At 41.7% G+C, this 22,401-nt stretch overlaps 1 protein-coding gene across 1 annotated transcript in view; it reads left to right on the top strand.

Moving 5' to 3' along the window:
• MORN1 (MORN repeat containing 1) overlaps positions 1–22,401 on the top strand; it is a 265,209-nt gene that overhangs the window by 222,754 nt on the left and 20,054 nt on the right. The window contains 1 exon segment of the mRNA XM_030185675.1: positions 11,821–11,894. Within this exon segment, the coding sequence (XP_030041535.1) occupies positions 11,821–11,894 (74 nt within the window).

The raw sequence follows: 22,401 nt of genomic DNA, 5'->3' as shown, positions 1-22,401 counted from the left end.
ATTGACATAATCGGTTAACGTTTTTGCGGTTAAAACCCAGGATTCAATGCCAGTTGCCGGAAATGGCCTGGCATTGAATATCCGAGTTTAATGCCGGTGGCAGACAGCAAATGTGGTGCCCACCGCCAGCTGAATATCAGATCCTAGGAGCTCCTTTATAAAATTACCTCCTTCATGTCTGTTTTACTGTAATGTCAATTACCAGGGAGATAACAGGAGCTGTCCATCCCTGAGACACTATTTTGAATGCCCTAAGAGCTGTTTATATTTTAGTACTTTAGTTTTAGTCTTTGTGATGGGAATTTGCAAGGAAACTGTACAGAAAGAAACGGGTTCTTTTGTCCTTAAAAAAAGTTGAAAAATGAGCCCTGTCTTGCCTAAGCAAGGAATAATAAATAAAAGCAGGTGTGAAGGGCTGAAATTGAAAACAGCTGGATTTGACGGATGTGATCTGACTTCTCTGGAGCTTCAGTCTTTAATCCCTGTGGCTCAGTGTGTAAATATTTCCCTCCTGAGCTATGCAGAAATAATAAAAGGAGGGTTTTCTAAGGTTGAGGGAGGATCAGGAGGAAGCCAGACACAGTTAACCCTTTTAAGCCAGCATCTTTCTTTCCATCTGTAATTGTTTCAGTCCATAATATAGAGATAATTGAATGGAATCCTCTTATGGATGTACGTTTATAAAGGTTTTTCCATGTCATTAGTCTGTTTAGCACAAGGAAAAGGCCATTTATAAAACTGTGTGGGGATACACTTGCATAAAAAGAACACATACCAAAAGTTGGAACATACTTTTACGTGGATCACGCATCTGTGGTTCAGGGGATGTAGTTTTGGTGGAGCGGAAGCCAAACTTAGATTGTGAGCCTAGGCAGGGACAGAAAATGTGTTAATTGCTTTGATTGTACCACAGAAAGGTGATATATCAAATCCCGTCCCCTTTTCTTTCCCCTTTACATGTATATTTTATAAAATATGTGGGTACAGATGTAATACGTGCACAGATTTACGGATCTTCAGAACAGGAGTAAATTTGTACGTGTGAATTTGCATTCTGTTGGAGCAGGTTCTAGTGCCTACTTTTTAAAGACACGTAACAACAAATGTCATCTGTAAAACGTCCATCCTTAGTCTTCTCTTACCTCTTCTACTCTAAGATGGTCCACATTTACAATCTGTCATCAGAGGAATCCTGTGATATATTGTGAAAAGACTGCACCTGCTTCTTTCAGAGCAGCTGTGATCAGCAGGGGGTCTCCCTGACACCGAGATGCACTCCTCCCATTCCCTAGAGATACAAATGCTGCATTCCCAGTCAGCCTGAAGTCCAGACATTTTGAGTTTCACCTCAGATGTTGTCAGTTCTCACTTATCCTTAATGACTGTATATTAGCGTCTCATTATCGAAAGAAAAAGTGCTGAAAAAGGGTAACATCAAAATACAATGACTTGATGCATCTTTAATGTTGTTATTAACCAATAAAATTATATTATTGTAGATACTTAAGGCTAAAGTATTTTCTTAGAAGAACTGACTTGAGTGTCCCCTAGCAGAGCAAGCTAAATGGACTTGAAATATATTTATCTCCTTTTAATTAATGAAAGAGGGAAAGGAAGAGTAGTGTGTACTAAAAATCCTGTAACAATCTACATGCTTCTTATAATTTAAGTACCACGATTTCCCTGCAGTGCCTTTCTCCTGACATCATCTATAATATGAAGCAGCTTCTTTTTTATAGACATAAGGTACTTCAGTCTTCAGAAACGGGAGCTAAGTTTTGTTGATAATGGCAGATTCAAATGCCTGATACATAGGGCTGTCATTGTGCATTCACGGTACCAAATTGCTGAAAATGGAGGAAAAGCGTAATAGTTAGAGCAGCAGGCTGACAACTTAGGAAACCCAGTTCAAATCTCACTTTTGTTGCTTATGTCTTGGGCAAGTCATTTAACCCTCCAATGTCTCAGGTCCAAACTTAGGGCCCTGTTTACTAAACCATGCTGTAGGTGCGCTAATGTTTTTAGCGCACGCTAACGCTAGACACACCCATATGGGTGTCTCTAGCGTTAGCATGTGCTAATTTGTAGCACACGCTAAAAACGCTAGCACACATTAGTAAACAGGGCCCTTAGGTTGTAAGCCCTCTGGGGACTGGAAAATGCTCCTAGTACTTGAATGTAATTTACCTTGAATGTCTGAAAAAGACATGAACTAAATCCATTTCAAGACACTGATCTCTTTCACATGGAGACATTGACAACCATTTGTCCTATAATCTAAAATGCACAGGGTGTGCTCTGTACATATAAATCATATCTTGTTACAAGTATAAACTAGTAACCCTATATGATTTTTTAAAAAAGTGCATTTTACAAGTCATTTGAAACTGTGCACAGCATAGAATGCTCACACATTCCCCCGAATTCTATACATCACACTATTTCCGCATGGAAATCAAAGCGTATTCCATAACAATGCACATAGCCTGAGCTAATCAGAGCTGATAACTGGATATTAACAAGCAATTATCAGCACTAATTGGCATTAATTACCGTATTTTTCGGACTATAAGACGCACTTTTTTCCCTCAAAATTTGGGAGGAAAATGGGGGGTGCGTCTTATAGTCCGAAGGTAGCGAGGTCCGATTTTGGGATCGCCCTCCCCTACTCACGTCATGCGATGTTCCCTGGTGGTCTAGTGACGTCGGGGCAGGAAAGAGCCCCCTCTTTCCTGCCCAGCGCGCTGCTCTCCGTCCTCCTGTATGCTTCCTGACGGTCTCGGCGAGATTCAAAATGGCCGCCGAGAATTGACGTCTCGGCAGCCATTTTGAATCTCGCCGAGACCGTCAGGCAGCATACAGGAGGACGGAGAGCAGCGCGCTGGGCAGGAAAGAGGGGGCTCTTTCCTGCCCCGACATCACTAGACCACCAGAGAACATCGCGTGACGTGAGTAGGGGAGGGCGATCCCGAACTCGGACAAGACGCACCGGAGCACCTAGGTTTTAGAGGAGGGAAAAAGGAAAAATTTTTTTTTTCCTATTTCCCTCCTCTAAAACCTAGGAGCGTCTTATGGTCCGGTGCATCTTATAGTCCGAAAAATACGGTAGTATTTACACACACTACTTGCTAAGTGTATTCTGTAACGTGGTGTGCATAAATTCTAAGTCACGTGGTTGAAAAGAGGGCATGGCCATAGGTGTGGAATGAGTGGGTTGTGGGCGTTTCTAAAATCTATGCGTGTTATAGAATACACCCAGCCTGTGCCTAATTTAGATGTCGGCATTTGTACCAGGTTTTACTTGGCATAACTGCCCGTGACTAAATATAGGTGTATTCTATAAACCGCATGGAAATTTAGGCTTATTCTCTAAAGTATGCCTAAATTAAGACACACTTTATAGAATGCGCTTTGGTGAATTTCATTTTGACACCAAATTTTTAGGTGTGATATATAGAATCTAGTCCATTATGTCAGAATATGCTTCTCCCATTCAGTAACATGATTATCCTGGTTTTGAAGAGCTGAAGCTAAAGTATGCAAGATTTTATTGTATTCCACTGATTTGCTCTAAATTTTAAAAAATAAAGGGGGTAAATTTTAAAAAGCATTTTTGCACATAAACAGTATCTGACATGCAGAAACCCTTTTTTCTAAAGTTTCCCAGGGTATTTGTACCTAACCTTATATGCACACACCCAGTATAAGCATAAATTTATCCAGTCTGGACAGAAGCAGTCACAGGAGTGAATGAGGTTTGCATTTATGTGTATATTTTAAAGATTAAGTTGGCAAATTTGTGCACTCAAAGAGTTATAAATATGTGCATGCACTTTACAATGGATAATGTGAAAAAGAAAGGCCTGCACCTATTTTCCTTTGTAATACTCATATAACTTAGGCACATTCCTACCATACATCTTAGTTTGCCTGTTAAAACAAATTACCCTCAAAATCTGATAAATATAGTTCCCTGTTAAAACTTGTTATGTAGATCTTTAGATGGTGGTAAATTATCAGGATAACTTGTATAGGTTGTCTGTGTAACAACATGAATGTCCAAGTCTGACAACTAGTGGTATTGCCAAGTGGAACCAGAAATACTTGGCATCTGTCCCAACAGGTTGCAGTGACCTCTGTAGTGGATAGACACAGAGAGAAGTGGCAGCCAGAAGACAGGAGAAATTCTCTGAAGAAGACTGCCTCCTTCTGGCAGACAGGTGCTGGCCAAATAGAAAATCCTGTTTCCTGAAGGCCATCCAGGGCTAAGCATGACCTTCCTCCATACATAAAGTGAGACAGTTTGTGTCCTAGAACTAGTAAGGTTGTGCAGCAGGATTTCACTGGAGTTGTACAAGAACCCCAGTGGGCTTCGGTTTTATGAATCTCAGAATGGGAATGGGTCCACGTCCAGAGGATGTTATTTTAGCGGCTATGCCCTGGATGGGTGCTCTCTGCTCATTTTCCTCTGACAGCCTCTTTTCACACATAAGTGTTTCCACTACATTCACACGTATGTCTGAGAACGGACCAGATCTCAACCATCATCTGACTGTGTCCACCAGGTTGCGCAGTGTGTACTGACTCACATTTCATGCAGCTGGTTCTTTCCCAAGGCTGCTTATCTGAGGAACAGCTCAGAGCCAACACAACTCATGAAAGTAGAGGCAAAGATTATTATGACAACTGTGCCTTTCAACAATGCAACTGCTCTTTCTTTCTTTCATTCATTACTACATCACCTGGGGACCAAGGGAAATGTCAGAACTCGTACTAGCTGGGGCAATTATGTAGAAGGAAGGGCATGGAAAAGCAGGTCTGACAAGAGCAGGAGATGCAAGGATTAGTTATGGGGAAGAAGCTCATTGCTATGGATGATTTGATAGAGGGATAGGGACTCTAAAGTGGGCTGCTTGTAAATCCTTGTTGCTTGACACAACATTTCTTTTTCTTGTTATGATTCTTCAGATGTTGTGACATGGAGGCTTTGAAGGCCAATTATTGAGTCCTGTACTGCAGCCACCCTCTATTCTGTGGCAAATTAGAAAGGAGTTCATAGCTGTAATTCTTACCTTGTTCAGCTGCCAATATGATTCTTATTCTGTGTAAATACTAAGTCTGGATTCTTGTAAAGAACACTATAAAGACCAGGTGCCATGCCAGTGGTATTCCCCACACAATATGATTTATGTTGTAACTTGATAGAATGCATGCTTATCACTTAGCTCTATGCCTTCTGTGGAAGTATGTGCATGCAGACAGCCGCCATGTACTTTCAGATTTCTCGATAGTGGGGGAAGCTTATCTATATAGCTTTTCAGCTCTCTGTATATACAGAACTGATGGTGGCGCTCTTGTTACATATGCAGAATGATTCAGATTTGTTGTTACCAGAGTGATCTTAGCATCACCACCATTATCCATGTCATGATAGTGACAGCATTATTTGCTACCTCAACATTTAGATTCTAAATGTGACTCCCTGGAAGCTCTAAGTCACTTTGAGGAACACAGCATAGCTATTAGGCTAAAGAAACATTCCATGTAGGTCTTGCGATGAGGCTCTAGGGCAACCCCTCTGGGATGAGGGGTATCTCCTTAGGTACCTGTCATCAGGACCATTCACCAAAATTGAAGGTATCAAGGGCTTAATTCAGACATTAACCAGAAAAGTCCAGCAGATACTCTTCTCTAGGCGTTAACGTACCAAGGACAGGGAGGTGAAGGGCAGTCTGCCCTGGGTGCAGGCAGTACAGAGATACAAGGAGTAGGCATGTGGCTGCTCCCTCTGATGTCAACTTCCTGTTCTGGGGTAGAGGATCAGCAGAGCCAACAGCTACATGGTGGCAACTAAGGAAGGTATGCTGTTTCCTCTAGTGCAATCATAGGAGCCAGCTCTGTGGGTGCTGTGGATGTTTGAGCACCCCCAATATTGAGCAAACTCCTTGACTGTGTTTAGTGATGGGATAACTTCCATTGGGTTTAGCACCCCCAATCATTTTGAAAAGTTGGCTCCTATGAGTGCAATAGTCCATAAATCTGAATACAGTTACAGTTAGGGTGAAGTAACCAAAGCATCAACATTCTTCTCTTGGAATTTGATCACTGCTTCTTGGAAGCTTTATATTGATATCCTGAGCTTCCTTGCTCTCTCTCTCTCTCTCTCTCTCTCTCTCTCTCTCTCTCTCTCTCTCTCTCTCTCTCTCTCTCTCTCTCTTTCTTATACACAAAGCGAACAGGATGAAAAGAACAGTCTTGTTAGAGTTATTAGCATATGCAAATTACATTCTTGACTTTTCTTACGCTTGAGCAACCATGGTTCCAACAAGGAATAGGGGTCTTTTCTTTCAAAAACAAAATCAGGCTGGCTGTTTTGAACAAGGACTGAGTGTCTTTAGCCCAGTGGCTCCCAAACCTGGTCCTGAAGGTATCCCAGCCAGTCAGGTCTTCAGGACATCCAAAATGAATATTCATGAGAGAGATTTGCATGCTTTACTTTTTTATATTGGAATTCTTTCTTTTTCTGTTTATTTTTGAATTTTTAGTTATACACCGCTGTGATTTCATGTGAACTTCAGCAGAATATCAATATTAATAAACTATAAACTATCCCATCTGCTATGAGGCAAGTGCTGATTTGCCCTACTATGAAAAACCCTTATGGTGATACCACTGATTAGTCTAATTGTAGACCTATTTCTAATTTTCCATTTGTAGGTAAGGTCATTGAAAAGTCTGCATGTGATTGCCAATTGATTGAAATACTACGAGCTGGTGCTTAACTTATAGAAACAACTAAATACTTTAACCGGGAAGAGAACCAGATATTGTCTATAAACACACTAAGTTCTCAAAAATATAATCAAGAGTATCAAAAATAAATGTGGGAAGGAAAAAGCCTCAAGATGCTCCAGGCTTAATAGCCTGCAGAGCCGAACTGCTTCATCATCGGCTGAAAAAAACCTCCCACACAAATAGAATCTTCAATATATTTACTTAGAAACAAAAAATGTAAAGTCTCATTTATCTGCACAATCGTCTCTTTCTCCCAGCTCATGCAGAAACACAGACCCTGACCAACAGTGACCAGCATTTTGTCTAGCTGCATCAGGGTCAGTGGGTTGAAGCTGTAATATTATATGCTATCAAAACATGACTGAACATGTTCAGGTCTGCCTCTCATGTTCAGCCATGTTTAGATGCTGTATAATAAAGCTATGACCTGCTGACCCTGACGCAGTTAAAACTCTGGCACTTACTTAGCTGGTTAGTGAATTGAATATCACCACTAACCAGCTAAGTAATGGCTTTGCCCAAGCTCTGCCCCCAGACCTCCCCTAATATAGCTGGTTAAGGAATGGTCAGTTAGCAGTGATATTCATCAGGATTACCTGGTTAAATGCCACTATATATCAGCAACCAGCCATCTCAGTGGGAATTAACCAGGCAGGAGCCTCTAATGCTTGGTTAACCCCCCTTTGAATATTAATCCCATAATTTCTAAAGTATATGTGAAAAGTATCCTTGAACCAAGAGACAAAATGGTGCCATGTACTCCTTGATCATATCTTTTAATCACACTTGTGTTTTCTTGACTTCTGCCTAATACAGCCTGGTATTTGTTAAATGGAGTTTAAGCAAGAATTTCAGAACTATAAATACCGTAACAGACTGTAATGTGAATTTCAGGAAATAAGTACATAACTAAGGCAATAAAATCAAGGTAGAAAGAAGTACGGAAAATACTGTAACGATTATGATAGAACATGTCTAATCCAAATCTCATGGCATGATGTCTGAAAAAGCTACTAGAAATGTTGCTACTTTCTAATTTAGGAGGCATAGATGACGGATGGGTATATCTGGTTCTGTCATTAATGTGTGAGTTATGTTATTCACACCATTTTTGCAAAAACTTCATTGGCTACCAGTACAATACAGGGCTAAATTTAAAACTCTATGTCTGATCTTCAAGGCCCTGAAAGGAAATGGCCCCGAGTATCTGAAGAATAGGATGATCCTCCACACACCGCCAAGGACACTAAGATCCTCCCAAGGACTTTCACTAACTACACCCTCTCCAAAAGACGTTACACGATGTGATACCCGCAAGCGAGCCTTCTCCGGAGTAGCCCCCACACTCTGGAATGCATTGCCTGAAAGGCTCCGCTTAACACAAGGCTATCTGTACTTCAGGAAGCAGGTGAAAGCTTGGCTCTTCAACCTAGCCTTTAATGGAAGAAGTAACTTGCTAGTCTCACTCACACACACAAGGATTGACTCGGGCTGCACATACTGCAGCGGGACATGTTTATCCACTCCTACCCTAGCTGAGATAATATTTAACCATCTCTTTGACCTCACGTGCAACTTTCTTCAAATCAATCACCTTACTTTCTAATTCTTCCTACTTTCTTACTCATCTATATGTTACAACTTTGCCTTACTCTTCACTACCAATTATTTATTTATTACATTTGTACTCCACATTTTCCCACCTATTTGCAGGCTCAATGTGGCTTAAATAAAGTGCCGTGAGGCGATAGACATCTACGGTGAAGAAACAAATATAGATTGAAGTAATTTGCAATGAAATAGATATAAACAGACACATCAAGGGATCATAAAGAGGGAAGTTATATAATGAATATAAAGTTCAATACAAGTTTGTATTTCTTTGTGTTGTTGGGTTTAGGTAATTAAGTTGGGTCAGTAGGATATGCTCTTCCGAACAGGTAAGTCTTTGGTAATTTCCGGAAGTTGAGGTGGTCGTACGTAGTCCTCAGGGTTTTTGGGAGTACATTCCAGAGTATGTTCTAGTACATATTGTGTTGTCATTGCAAGTAGTATACCATAGGTCTCATTACATAAAATGGGACCTGTGCTAAAACAGCACGTTAGTTATAAAATAACACATCTTAACAGTAGCCCACATTGATAAGTACGCCCTAAACTGGCTATCTTGAAAGAAAAAAACTTTTGATGTCCTTCCAACACCTATTACCTTTTTAGGGTGTGATACTTTTGAATTTGTATTTGATCAATATTTATTGTAGTTCCCCAGTCAGTCCAAAATCTTGTAGTGCCGAAAGATCTGGAATTTTGCAAGATTTGTACTGAGCATTGGGGAATGAAACACAGCAACAGGAAGAAATGTAATGTGTATTTTGTATTATTCTTTCATTCCTTTTCTATATGAATATTGTATTTCTGCCTGCTATATTGATATTATTTTAGTTATTGTTCACCGCTTTGATTGATTTTCCCTAAGTGGTCTATCAAATAAAATGAACTTTGAACCTTGTAGTTCTTGAGCTGTTTGCGACCTGATAGGTCCATTCTGATATACAAAAGATGTATGGGGTCTGTAGAACTAGCATGGCTGGATGCTAGAACCCTTATATTATGAAAGAGAAGATACCACAATTCACTTTGGAGCCCTTTTACCAAGCTGCGGGAAAAAGGGCCCTGCGCTGCCGGCGAGTGCTGTATTTCCCGTGTGCCAGGTCCCTTTTTACCGCAGCGGGTAAAAAGACCACAGGTACACATGGCCATACAATAAGAGAACTCTTACCGCATGGCCATGTGACGGGAAGCCATTACCGCCACCATTGAGGCTCCCGCGCTAACCCGGCAGTAACCGGGCAGCACATGGCAATGTCTGATTTCCGCCAGGTTATCGCCGCACATGCCATTTCTGGGGGTTTTCTTTTTCCCTCGGAAATGGCGTACGCTCGGGGCGGGACTACCGCCGGCGGCCACGTTGGGCCTGCGATGGTCCCAAAAGAGCGAGTAAGCCCACTTTGGACTTGGGCCCCTGTATGACTTAGCTCAACTAGCTGACACAAGGAAGCAGAACTTGACAGTACTTGTGTGGTCAAGAATGGACTTGTGTGGTCTAGGCAACTCATGCACTACATTTTTTTTATTTTGTTCCAGTAAAATGTACTCCAATTTGCAGGACTGGCTACTACAGCACAGGATGTTCAAAAATGGTTGAATTCCAAATGTGAAAAGCACACTGGAGGGTCTAATATATGGGTAACCATAGTAAAGCAAGAAAGCAAAGGAGAGAAAAGAAAAAAAAGAACTATACATGGAAAAAATCGGGCTTTAGGCAGCATGCCAGCTGCAACTGTGTGACACCTTCAAAGGCTTTCAAGAACGCCCACCGTATGTTTGTCTGCATTCTAAAAATATATACTGATGTAAACACATCTCAGAGGCAGTAGCCTCAACCCGTACTGCCAAGAGATTTCATTATTTCTCTTGCTTTCTCTTCCATAAAAGTAACCATTTTTTCTACATTGGTAGAAGAATATCTAAGTTTTTGAAATCTTTACTATGGCATTTTTTTCTTTTACAAACCTTAATGCTATTCTGTGGGTTTTAAGGGTGAAAAATCAATATGTCTTTCAAGATGTATACCATTATTCACAGACCACCGGATAAGCAATTTGCTAGACTGTATTAAGCGTATATATGCTTTTAATCCTTCACCGAGCCTTAGTAACATTGTTTAAAATTGTAGTTCTCTGATATGTCTTTTTCCAAGGTAGATAATTTATAGCCGTGTCAAATGAGAGAAACCCAGCCTCACCCTTGCATTTGATACAATGAGATGATAGACAGTCACTACAAACACACTGCTTTGATTAAGTGTAAATAAAAATCCAGCACAGCTTTATTAATGATCTAACAAGGGAATGTAACCTAGATATAGATAGAAATATATAGCTATATAGATATATTCTAGATCCAGTGAAAGAGAGCAGAAAGAACCAAGCTAAGGGTTATGTATAAGATGGTGGCCTTGGAACCATCGGTCTATCTTTTGCATGCAAGGCTGTGGTCCTCTCCAGAGTCAGCTTTTGGTAGCTTACCATGTTCAAGCAAACCTGCCAGTTTTCCAGGGCATAAGGGGAATGGGACTTGATATACTGCCTTTCTGTGGTTTTTGCAACTATATTCAAAGTGGTTTACGTAGTATATACAGGTACTTATTTGTACCTGGGGCAATAGAGGGTTAAGTGAATTGCCCAGAGTCAGAAGGAGCTGCAGTGGGAATTAATCCAGTTCTCCAGGGTTTTCAAATCTTCCCTTACTTTTAAGCTACAAATCAATGCTGTTCATCACTCAGCCTTCTTTTCCATTCAATGTGTCCATTCTATCTGTTCTTTGCTCACCCCCGCTCTCCTTCCCCCTGCCATCTTGGCTTTGGCCATCTTACATCTGGATTATTGTAGCTCCCGCTAAGCTGGCCTCCCCCTTCACTCACTAAAATGTCTTCGGCTCATCCAATCAACCGCTGTTAAACTTCTTCTTAATGCATATCGCTTTGATCACATCACCCACTTCTCCATGCAGAACACTGGCTTCCTGTTTCATCACACATTAAATTCAAGATCCTTATGTTGGTATACAAGTCAAGACTCCCACTTCTGCTCCTGCCTACCTTAACAACCTCCTCATTCCCTACACCCCCTCAGTTTCCTATGCTCAGCTGATAGTAATCTTCTCAGTCTTCCACCTCTCTCTTGCATATGGCTATCCTCCACCCACGACACTGCCTTCTGTTACCTAACTAGCATATTGTGGAATGACCTGCCTCTGTTCCTCAGAAATCAGTCCTCCCTCCTTAAATTCAAACTTGCCCTCCAAACTCACTTTTTTCAATTTCCTTTTCCAGCTTTACTTAGAATTTTCTCTGTCACTCCTTCATACCTGTAGTTCCCCCCACCCCTTTCACCTTTTATATAATGGTATATCAAGCGTGTGAAAATAAATAAATAAACATGTAATATCTACCTTGTGTTTTAGGTGTGAATCAGGAGCAAAAGTGGGCAAGTCAAGGAAAGCACACTCTCCTGTGAACAACAATGCAGTGAAGCCAGGCAAGTATTGTTTCATATCCTACGTTTTGTATCCTGTGTTGTTTGAGTCTTGTTTGCTTATTTTAATTTCATCTCATGTTTCCAGATGTTAATTAACTGACAAATTCTAATCTTTTGTACACTGGTTTCTAAGAAAACAAACAGAAAACACAAACCATGGATATTTTAGTATGCTGAAATAGATACATTTTTATGAACAATAAATTAGACTGTAATTTCAGGTTCTCCAGCTGCAATAAATCAGCTGGTTTCACATTCTGGAGATGGCTGTCCTTTGGTATTGTAATCTCCTATCCTCAAATACTTAGTAGAACTAAACAATAAGGGAACAATATTGAGTTGTCGGCGGTAAGCGTTTTGCTCACCACCGACAGCATTATTCCCGGATATTCAAAGCCGAGTCCTGTGCGGGCTTCGACTTTGAATATCCAGTTATTTTTAATCTGGCTAACATATAGCCGCTTAAGTTGATATTTATCATTTAAGCGGCCATGGGTTACCATATAAAGATAGGGCAGGCATTTATATGGTCCCATTTATCTTTGAGTGACAGCCAGCCAATGTTCTGCATGATAAAAAGAGGATAGATGATTGAATTTCTTAGGTCCAAATGGTAACTGTAATGTCATATTCTGGACTAGTTGAAGTCTTCTAAGTTGGTTTATTCTTTAGTCCTTTACACAGGGCTTTTTTTGAGGGGGTACTCGGGGGTACTGAGTACCGGCACCTTTTTCATTGTCTACTAAAATTGACCCATGGTCCCAAGTTTTCATGAAAGAGCTCATGCTCAACACACCAATTCTGCCTTGTCATAGGTTCTGTGACTGGTTGCAGGGGGCCTGGCTATTGTGGGGTGAGTCCCTCAGTGATCACCCCAACCCTGAAGGGTGGCCTGGCATTTGAGTACCTGCACCTTTTTTGCTAGAAAAATTGCACTGCCTTTACAGAAAGAGTTGTAATAGCTTAATTTTCTAACTACAAGGGCAAGAATAAGAATATGGAGGGAAGAATGATGTGTGTGTGGTGGTGGTGGTGGTGGTTGGGGGGGGGGGGGGGTAGAAAAACATTGAGGACAAGACCTAAAATGAAAGTGGTGTTGTAGTGGGTTTGCCATGGCACCAATGGACAATAAAAGTACAAACACTAGGAGAGGACTCAAACCAAGAAAGACTATCATAAATATGGATATCAACTAGCCTTTGCAGAAGCCTTGTATGACTGACCAAGTCAAACACTGCAGAGAGATCTAAGGAAATTAATAGAACATCCCTGCCACCATCCGTGATCATTCTACTGCAGGGTTTCTCAAGCCAGTCCTTGGAATATACCCAGCCAGTCAGGTCTTCAGGATGCCCAGAATGAATATGCATGAGAGAGAATTGCATACAACAGAGGCAGTGCATGCAGATTTATTTCATACATATTCATTGTGGATAGCTTAAAAACCAGACTAGCTTGGTATGTCCCAAGAACTGGTCTATTGTAATTGGTTAGCCCCAGAAGGGTTCACTTAGTTGAGTGATGGGTGTGAAATCCTGACTGTTGCAGAGGAAAAGCGTTTACATTTTCAAGGTGTCTGTTAATTGAACTGCCACTAACTTATCAACAATCTTAGACACAAAAGGAAGATTGGGAACTGGCTGGTAATTTGAAGGGCAATTCTATAATTTAGGTGCGTGCATTAGTGCACCCCTTGCATGTGTAAATATACAGAATACTAGCACTTATGCATATACCCCTAGATTCTGTATACTTTTGTGCTAAATTTATACCTTGCATGACAATTTGCACATGCAAGTTAGAGAATAAGGGCAGTTGCGCATGCAGCTTAATCTAATAATTGGCTGTGAATTGGTGTTAGCCAATTAGTGGCTTAAATTGATGTTAATTGGTGCTGATTCCATTTCACGCAGCTTCTTAGGGGAGCATGGACGTGGAAGGTGCTTGGGCAGGTTGGGGGTGTGCCTAGGAGTTAGGCGCACAGGTTAGAAAATACTAGAAGTTACGCGTCTAACTGCCAACAGGTGTGAACGCTTACAACCGCCTTTGACATGGCATAAGTGTCCACACCTAAAGTTAGACACAAAACTGTGGACTTGTGCTAGTACTCTTCATGGCAATTCTGCGAGGCATCATCCCGGCACCTAAATTTTGGCGCTCTTTCTTGAATCTTCCCCATAATGTGCACTTATCCGCAAGAGTGCTAGCAGGGTGCCTAAGCTCTATTCTATAAGGGAATGGAGGAAGGCCCTAGTGGTTAGAGCACCAGGTTGACAATCAGGAAAGCCCAGTTCAAATCCTACCACTGCTCCTTGTGATCTTGGGCAAGCCACTTCATTGCATCAGATACAAATTTTCATTATCGGCTTTCTGGGGACAGGGAAAAACCTAGTAACATAGTAAATGACAACAGATAAAGACCCTCATTATCTACACCTGAATGTGACTCACCTTGATCTACTACTGAAAAAAAATGTGAGCTAAATCCAAATAAATAAAATAAATATCAAATAACTTACATAGCACATACTGATGGGCCAGAGCATGGGTGAGATCCCATTTACATACATAACAAAATACTGTAAGTTACATTTGTGCCTGTCACATTTAGGAGCCCACAGTTACAGCAGTTCTATGGCTAATATAACTACCGGTGCCTAGATGTTAGGTGGTGCCAGGGCTATGAAAGAACCTGGCCACCCTGGTGCCAATATAGAATAGACTTCCACTACACATCCTCAGGTCACCTCAATGGTGGTGCCCAGTAGTAGAATATAAGCCTTGGTGTTTTAGCATTGGGTGGAGAAGTAGCCTAATGGTTAGAGCAGTGGGTTGAGAACCACAAGGTCCAAGTTCAAATCTCACAGCGGCTCCTTGTGGCCTTGGGCCTGCCCATTTAGGGCCTGCCATTGATACTGTCACAGTTGTGTGCTGGCCCCTATAAGGGACAAGAGAGAATTTCAGCACATATTCAAAAGTTTTATCACATGCAAAATCAAGCAAGGTATACACATTGTAAATAATAGCATACACAGAAAATAAACCAAATAAACATAGTTACAAACAATGTAGATGAGAAAGTGAAACAATGCACACAGCATGAATCAAAACTAAAATGACATAATGACACGATAACAACTTTTTTTCATACACACCCCTAAATGAACGTATCAACTATATTCCAATATAGATAATGAATAGCATTTAGTGAGCACCCCCAGAAGCAGTTACTGTAAAAAATACAAATAATCACTTTGCGAACAGGAAAATAAAACAAAGAAAAACACTGCAGTCTGTATAACTCTTGTCCAGGGCAACAATGACATTCTTTCCTTAAGGCTGAGGAGTCGATTCAGTAAGCTTGTGTTAGAGCCATGTGTAGTCTGAACACTGGCACTTTGCTCTTTGCTCCAGCATACCTCCCCTTCAGTTCAGTCTTTTTTAAATCCATGCTCTTTATGAGACCCAGAGAAAAGTTGTGAGTCTTATATGCTCTCTATAAAGAGAAAAAACTGGCATGAAATCCCAATATTCCTTATTATCGTTGACCCTTATTGTACCTTATACCCTAACCTTACCTGACCCCTATTTCAATCTATATTTGTTTGCCCTACCGGACTTGGCGTTCGCCTTTACGGTATTTTATAAGCCACATTGAGCCTGCTAATGGGTGGGAAAATGTGGGATACAAATGTTACAAACAAACAAACAAATAAATAAATCAAATAAACCTAACCTTTTACACCTTCTCAGACCTGACCTTAAAATCCCAGTGTTATGTTCAGCCTTTTAGTCTTTTGGTTACTTCTCTGCGTCTGCATTGATTTAAATGTGCTATGTAGTCATGCCTTTTTGAGGCCTTGTGTATGGTTATCTTATGCACAAACCCCATTTTTACATGGGGCACACACAAAATTGTATGCTAAAACTGAGCTAACCAGTGCACTAAAGCCTAGCTCACTTTGCTGCATCAGCCCCAGCATATAAAAATCACTACGAATATATCTTGCAAGAGGAATGGTTGACTCATCTGATAAAGACAAGGAACCAAAGGGGTATTTAAATCAAAATGTATCAGATGTATCCGTCCCCTCTTTTCTTTATGCTCGGGCATCCCATCTGTCCCAGAGAATGAAACAGCACCCTGTGGTGAATCCTTTTCGGTGGGCCTGGCATTACTATCGCTGCCATTTTCATCTCCCAGTTTGTTGTTCCAGATATTTACCCATAGTGAACAATGTGGCCTTCCCCTTCGGCCAACAAGATCCTCAGTTCCAAGGTTGGAGAGCCAGGGGTTTGACATTGATACATCAGTTGCTGAAGGAGGATGAACTAGTGTTGCTCCCTTATGAGACTGTTCGTGCCACCTATAATCTTCAACCTGCAGATTGGTATGCTTATCTTCAAGTGCATCATGATTCTGCTTCTCAACTGAGGGATTACCGATCAGCCTTTGTGGGATTGGTGTTTGATGATTCGTGGCCCTTGTCAGCGGTCATGAAAGGCCTGGTGGGGCATTTCTGTGGAATTCTGAAGTGACCCCAGGGACTTCATCCATTGTATCAAGTGGTTTCCCTTTGAATCACAGATTTCGGCTACTAGTATATCAGTACCTTCTTGAATAGCTTGCAGTCTGTGCCCTATTGGTGGAGAGTATGCAGTTGCAGGAACTCCATCACAAATTTCTACTGCGGATGTATATTCACCCTCATGTGACTCTGGGCAAGTCACTTAACCCTCCATTGCCCCAGGTACAAATAAGTACCTAAGCCGCATTGAGCCTGCCATGAGTGGGAAAGCGTGGGGTACAAATAAAAAACAAATGGGGATTTCCATCGGATGGGACCTGCATGAAATGTGGCATGAAGGAAGTGTCTTATAAATATTGTATTTGGGATTGTGCCTTGATTTCTCATTTTTGGTTGGGGGGTCTACCGATCCTGCAAGCTGCGTTAGTGGACAATGTCACTATGATCAAAAAAGGCACAAGAATCTCGAGCCTCTTTTTGCATAAAGCTTTATTACAGGCCAAGCAATGCATCCTCCAGCAATGGATTTACCCGGAACCTCCAACCCTGGCACAGTGGAGATGCCATGTGCATGAGCTCCTGCAAATGGAAAGACTTTCAGTTGACTTGAGAGGCCTAAAAGCCAAGCGCCAATTTTTGAAATTGTGTTTGCCCTTCTTGGACACTCTTCCACCACAACTTCGCTCTACTCTTTTGAATGATTTAGATGTATAGTTTTATCAGGCATGTTGGGTCATGGACAGGAAAAGGGTGAGGGAGGGGGGAATTTTGGGAAGGGGAGGGTATGAGGGAGAGGCAGGGGAGGGCCTTTAGGGATTGTACTTTGTTGTAGTTTGTGACACATTGATTGCATATGTGTTCATTTGTCCTTGTATGTTTTCTTACATATTGCAGCCAGAACCTGTTCTATGTTTACTATGCAGTAAATTTCAATAAAGATGTTCTAAACGTAAATCAAAATGTACCAAGTGAATGAGTAAATAAGAAATCACTTCTTTTTTCTAATCTGCATTGACGTTCCATCCAGGAGTGGTGATGGTGCTGACTAGAGAGATATTACACTGTTTCTTTCGTTAGAAAAGAAAAACAGAAGCAGCCAGATGTGCCAAGGTTGACGATGGGGATTTATTTTCCTGTCACTTTAAGGGATTTCTTGTTATGTCAAGTTTTTTTTTAAATATATCCTTTGAGATTTATAATTATATCCTTACTCATTCTCAAAAAAGACAATTATTATCTTAGTCTTCTTCCTTCCCTGCAGGGAGATAGAAAATTCTAGCAGCTGCAGATTTCCCAGAATTCTTTACAAGACAATATCTGCATCATCTGAGGCAAATCCAGATGATCTGTGCAGGGATCAAAAAGGAACATTTTGCTTTTTTACTGTTTTCTCGACAGTTAAGTTTATGTGCCGAATGTGTTCACCTTCAGGTTAAGGTTGTGGACTCACCTCTTCCGAGCAAGTTCAGTTGTTTTCTGTTATTTATCAAAGTTTATGATGGCTAAAATTGGTAGGAAAAATAGTTTCTGCAAGAGTATATTCCATAAAATGACAGGTCCTAATAGATTATTATAGAGATTGTTTTCATTCATGTGGTTGATAAACATCTGCTAAAAAATTGTTTTTCTGGACTTATGTGCATGTATCACATTCCAGCATAGGTGCACGCGTGAAAATATAATTGAGCAAGGCAAGAGCAATTGGGGATAACTTCTCCATATGGAGACCCTACAGAAGAAGCAAGTGTCATCAGGAAGGGTAGGGATGAAAGAGAAGACTGAATGTGATGGGCATAGGGGAAGGCTGGGGTAGGCATATTTCAGTTTTTAATGGGGCAGCACATTTTAATTTCTTCTCATTTCCAATAAAATGAAACTATGCTTTTTATTGTGTTTTTGAAATGAATGCATATTCCTAGAATATAAAGATGTGGGAGCTCCTGATTTTAAGGGTCCTTTTATTAAGGTGCACTAATGGATTTACCATGCACTAAATGATAAGATGCCCATTATATTCCTATGGGTGCCATCATTTAGTTCACACTAATCATTAGTGCATGCTAAATCGGTTAGCGCAGTTTACTAAAAGGACCCCTTAGAGTGGTCATAAAGGAGAAATTTCATGGGATGTTTCACTGCCAGCACTGGGAGTGTAGCTTACTTCAGAAAGTTTGTGAAGAGGAAGTTGGAGCTTATTGTATTTTAACTACAATTCCTTAAAGTGCTTTAAATATTTTGTACTAGTTGTGCTGGATATGTAAGAAAATGGATATCCTATCTGAATAAAATGTTGCTTGATGACAAAGTGTTCACTAGTTTAATTTATATGATCAGTCTCCAGATCAGAGTAATGAAAAGTGATCTACAGCTGGGCACAATTTGACGTCATCTGTACTGATTAAAAAGTATGCTGGAGACTAAGATGCTTCATCTTGTGTATATTGCTTCTTTCAAACGCCAGCAAAAATATACCAAAAAAAAAAAAGGAGTAAGAAGAATTAGTTGAAACTGACAGAATATCTGCAGGAAACAAACTTGTGAAAATTCTCAGTATGCTGTATCTGGGACAGATGAAGAATCTCTATTTGATTTTTGCCACTAATCGATCTAATGGATGTCAGATTTTTTTTTTTTGTCCTGTGTCCTTTATAGACCTTCATGTTCAAGTTTCTCTCTGTTCCCCAGATGACATGCCTGGACAACTGTAGGAGTCTGGAACAGCCCAAAGGATGCTGGGCTACCTCTTAAATGGACAATTGTCCTTCCAGGGTCTGAGCTTGACCAGTGATCAGTTCCAACAGCTGAGGCATCCAAAGGCAATAAGATCCACAACACCATACGCTAACCTTTGGAAACAACTCAAGACTTACCTGTTCAAAAAGTTCCCAATCTCAGACAACAGAAATGAAGCATCCTCACCCACACAACACAATCCCCCCTCCACACACACAAACTAAGTTTACTCAACATAACCAACCAGAAAACACGGGCAACCAAGAACCCAAACCTAAACAACTAATCTTCCATGACACAAGAACATACCATCCTCTACCTATCACTCATTCTCTCTCTTCATCCACTACTTCCCTACCTACGATCTCCCAACCCTCTACTCCCCCAGCTAGTCTCAAAATTGTAACTCACTGCCTCCACAATGTAACATTGTAAGCCACATTGAACCAATCATGTTTGGAAAATGTGGGATATAAATGCTGCTATAAATAAATAAATAAACCTGGATTCCCTCCACAACAGCACACCACACCACAGCCCCGATGATCAATTCCTCGCACTGTTCCAAAACAGCGCCCTAGAAATAGCGCCGGTACAGCATGGGGAATTAACTCCCCACTGATCAATGCTAATAACATGCAAATTTAGGCATCATCATCATCAAGGAGAAGCGCGGGAGGATTATGCCTGGGCTTGCGGCAGGCACAGTCCTCCCGCACTTGTTTCTATTTTTTATTTTATTTTTCACAGTCCTCCCGCACTTGTTTCTATTTTTTATTTTATTTTTCACAGTCCTCCCGCACTTGTTTCTATTTTTTATTTTATTTTTCACAGTCCTCCCGCACTTGTTTCTATTTTTTATTTTATTTTTCAAATTTGTATTTGTTAGGGTTTGCTTACCGCCTTTTTGAAGGAACTCAAATGTACAGCAAGAATAAATCAAGCATAAGCAATTGACAGTTACAGCAGTAAAAATATTCAACAACAATACAAAGTATGGCTTGGAGGGGCATTTTCGAAAGGGACGTCCAAGTTGCAATTTGGACGTCCTTGCAAAATGGTGAAATCTAGGGGCGGGGGAACCCGTATTTTTGAGACAAGATGGACGTCCATCTTTCATTTCGATAATACGGTCGGGGACGCCCAAATCTTGAAATTTTGGTCGTCCTAAGAGATGGTCGTCCCTAGACTTGGTCATTTCTGATTTTCGGCAATAATAGAAACCAAGGATGCCCATCTCAGAAACGACCAAATGCAAGCCCTTCGGTCATGGTAGGAGCCAGCATTTGTAGTGCACTGGTCCCCCTCACATGCCAGGACACCAACCGGGCACCCTAGGGGGCACTGGAATGGACTTCATAAATTGCTCCCAGGTACATAGCTCCCTTACCTTGTGTGCTGAGCCCCCCAACCCCCCCCCCCAAAACCCACTACACCCAACTGTACACCACTACCATAGCCCTTACGGGTGAAGGGGGGCACCTAGATGTGGGTACAGTGGGTTTGTGGTGAGTCTTGGAGGGCTAGCTGTTTCCTCCACAAACGTAACAAGTAGGGGGGGAATGGGGCTGGGTCCGACTGTCTGAAGTGCGCGGCACCCACTAAAATTGCTGCAGGGACCTGCATACTGCTGTTACGGACCTGAGTATGGCATCTGAGGCTGGCACGACATATTTTGAAAGATGTTTTTTGAAGGTGGAAGGGGGTTAGTGGCCACTGGGGAAGTAAGGGGAAGTCATCCCCGATTCCCTCCGGTGGTCATCTGGTCATTTCGGGCACCTTTTTGTGCCTTAGTCATAAGAAAAACAGGTCCGGGTGAAAACATCCAAGTGCTCGTCAGGGATATCCTTGTTTTTGTCGATTGTGGGTCAAGGACTTCCAAGTGTTAGGCACGCCCAAGTCCCGCCTTCGCTACCCCTCTGACATGCCCCCTTGAACTTTGGCCGTCCTTGCGATGGAGTGCAGTTGGAGACGTCCTAAATCGGGTTTCGATTATACCGATTTGGATGTCCCTGGGAGAAGGACATCCATCTTCCGATTTATGTCGAAAGATGGATGTCCTTCTCTTTCGAAAATGAGCCCAGTAGTATGCTACATTACAATGTCAACACAATACACGATAAAACATTTTAATATACAGCATAGGGTGTATGCAAAGATGGAACTAAAGATGAAATCAGCTAAGCCCTGTATCCTGTGGCCTATCACTGTATAATCATCTCAGAGTAATATAGCTCCCCTTGCGTCCATTTTAAAGTTCTATCTTAGCCTAAGTATCCCCTGTTATCCCATGAAATGTTTGACAGGTCAAGGTGTTTCTCCCTTATTTGGTAGGGAAGCCATACCCAGCGCATCCCAGGATGCAATGGGCAAGGCACCACCATTTTGGAGGTGGCACAGGAAGGAGGAGGGAGTGCTACATCCTCCTCCATCACACCACAAGGTACAGGGAGGGGAGGGGGCTGCTAAACCACCAGGGCGGCTGGGGAATGGGTTATGTAGCCCATTGAGCCACCAGGGAATTACTTTTTGTGTCAGGAGGGGAGTTAGGGGGCCTAGAAGTCCACCAGACTTCCAGCCTCCCTGTGCCTTCATGTCTGAGGGGGTGGGGGGGCTGGAGTTCCACCGGACCACCAGTCTCCGTGTTGTTGTCTGAGGGGGGTGTGTGCAGGCTTGGAACACTAGGCTACCAGGGCTTGCCTTTGGGGGGGTCCCAGGGGAGTCAGTCCCCAGGACTGACTGTGGCAGCCCAGGCTGAGAGTAACTGAGCTGGCGTAGGGTTAAGGTGTTATTTGACCCGTAAGATCAGAGCACAGTGCTCTTATCATACGGGCAGATGATGATGCTTTTAACCCATACTCACTTGTTCAGTACCCTTATTTTATCATCCCCACCTTAGTAATGCCCTTATCTCTTATTTGTCCTGTTTGTCTGTCCTAACTAGATTGTAAGCAGGGACTGTCTCCTCATGTTCAAGTGTACATCTAGTAGCGCTATAGAAATACTAAGTAGTAGTAGTAATACTGGAGAGCTACATTTAAATATAATTTTATATAAATATATTTTAAATGAGCTCCGCGGTATTCCCTGCACGCTCGACTCTGGGTAAATGCGGATGCTAGTCCGGTGCTACTGGCCTTTAGTGCCCACATTTACTTTTGATCATAGGCCCAATGGAGAAGAGAGTAGGCACTGCAGCCATGAACCCCCAAAAGGATCAGAGGTGGGCAGGGAGCAGGACCCAG

Source organism: Microcaecilia unicolor, chromosome 13, assembly GCF_901765095.1.
Source record: "Microcaecilia unicolor chromosome 13, aMicUni1.1, whole genome shotgun sequence".
NCBI classification, from domain to species: Eukaryota; Metazoa; Chordata; class Amphibia; order Gymnophiona; family Siphonopidae; genus Microcaecilia; species Microcaecilia unicolor.
This window is presented reverse-complemented; position numbering and strand designations above follow the sequence as displayed.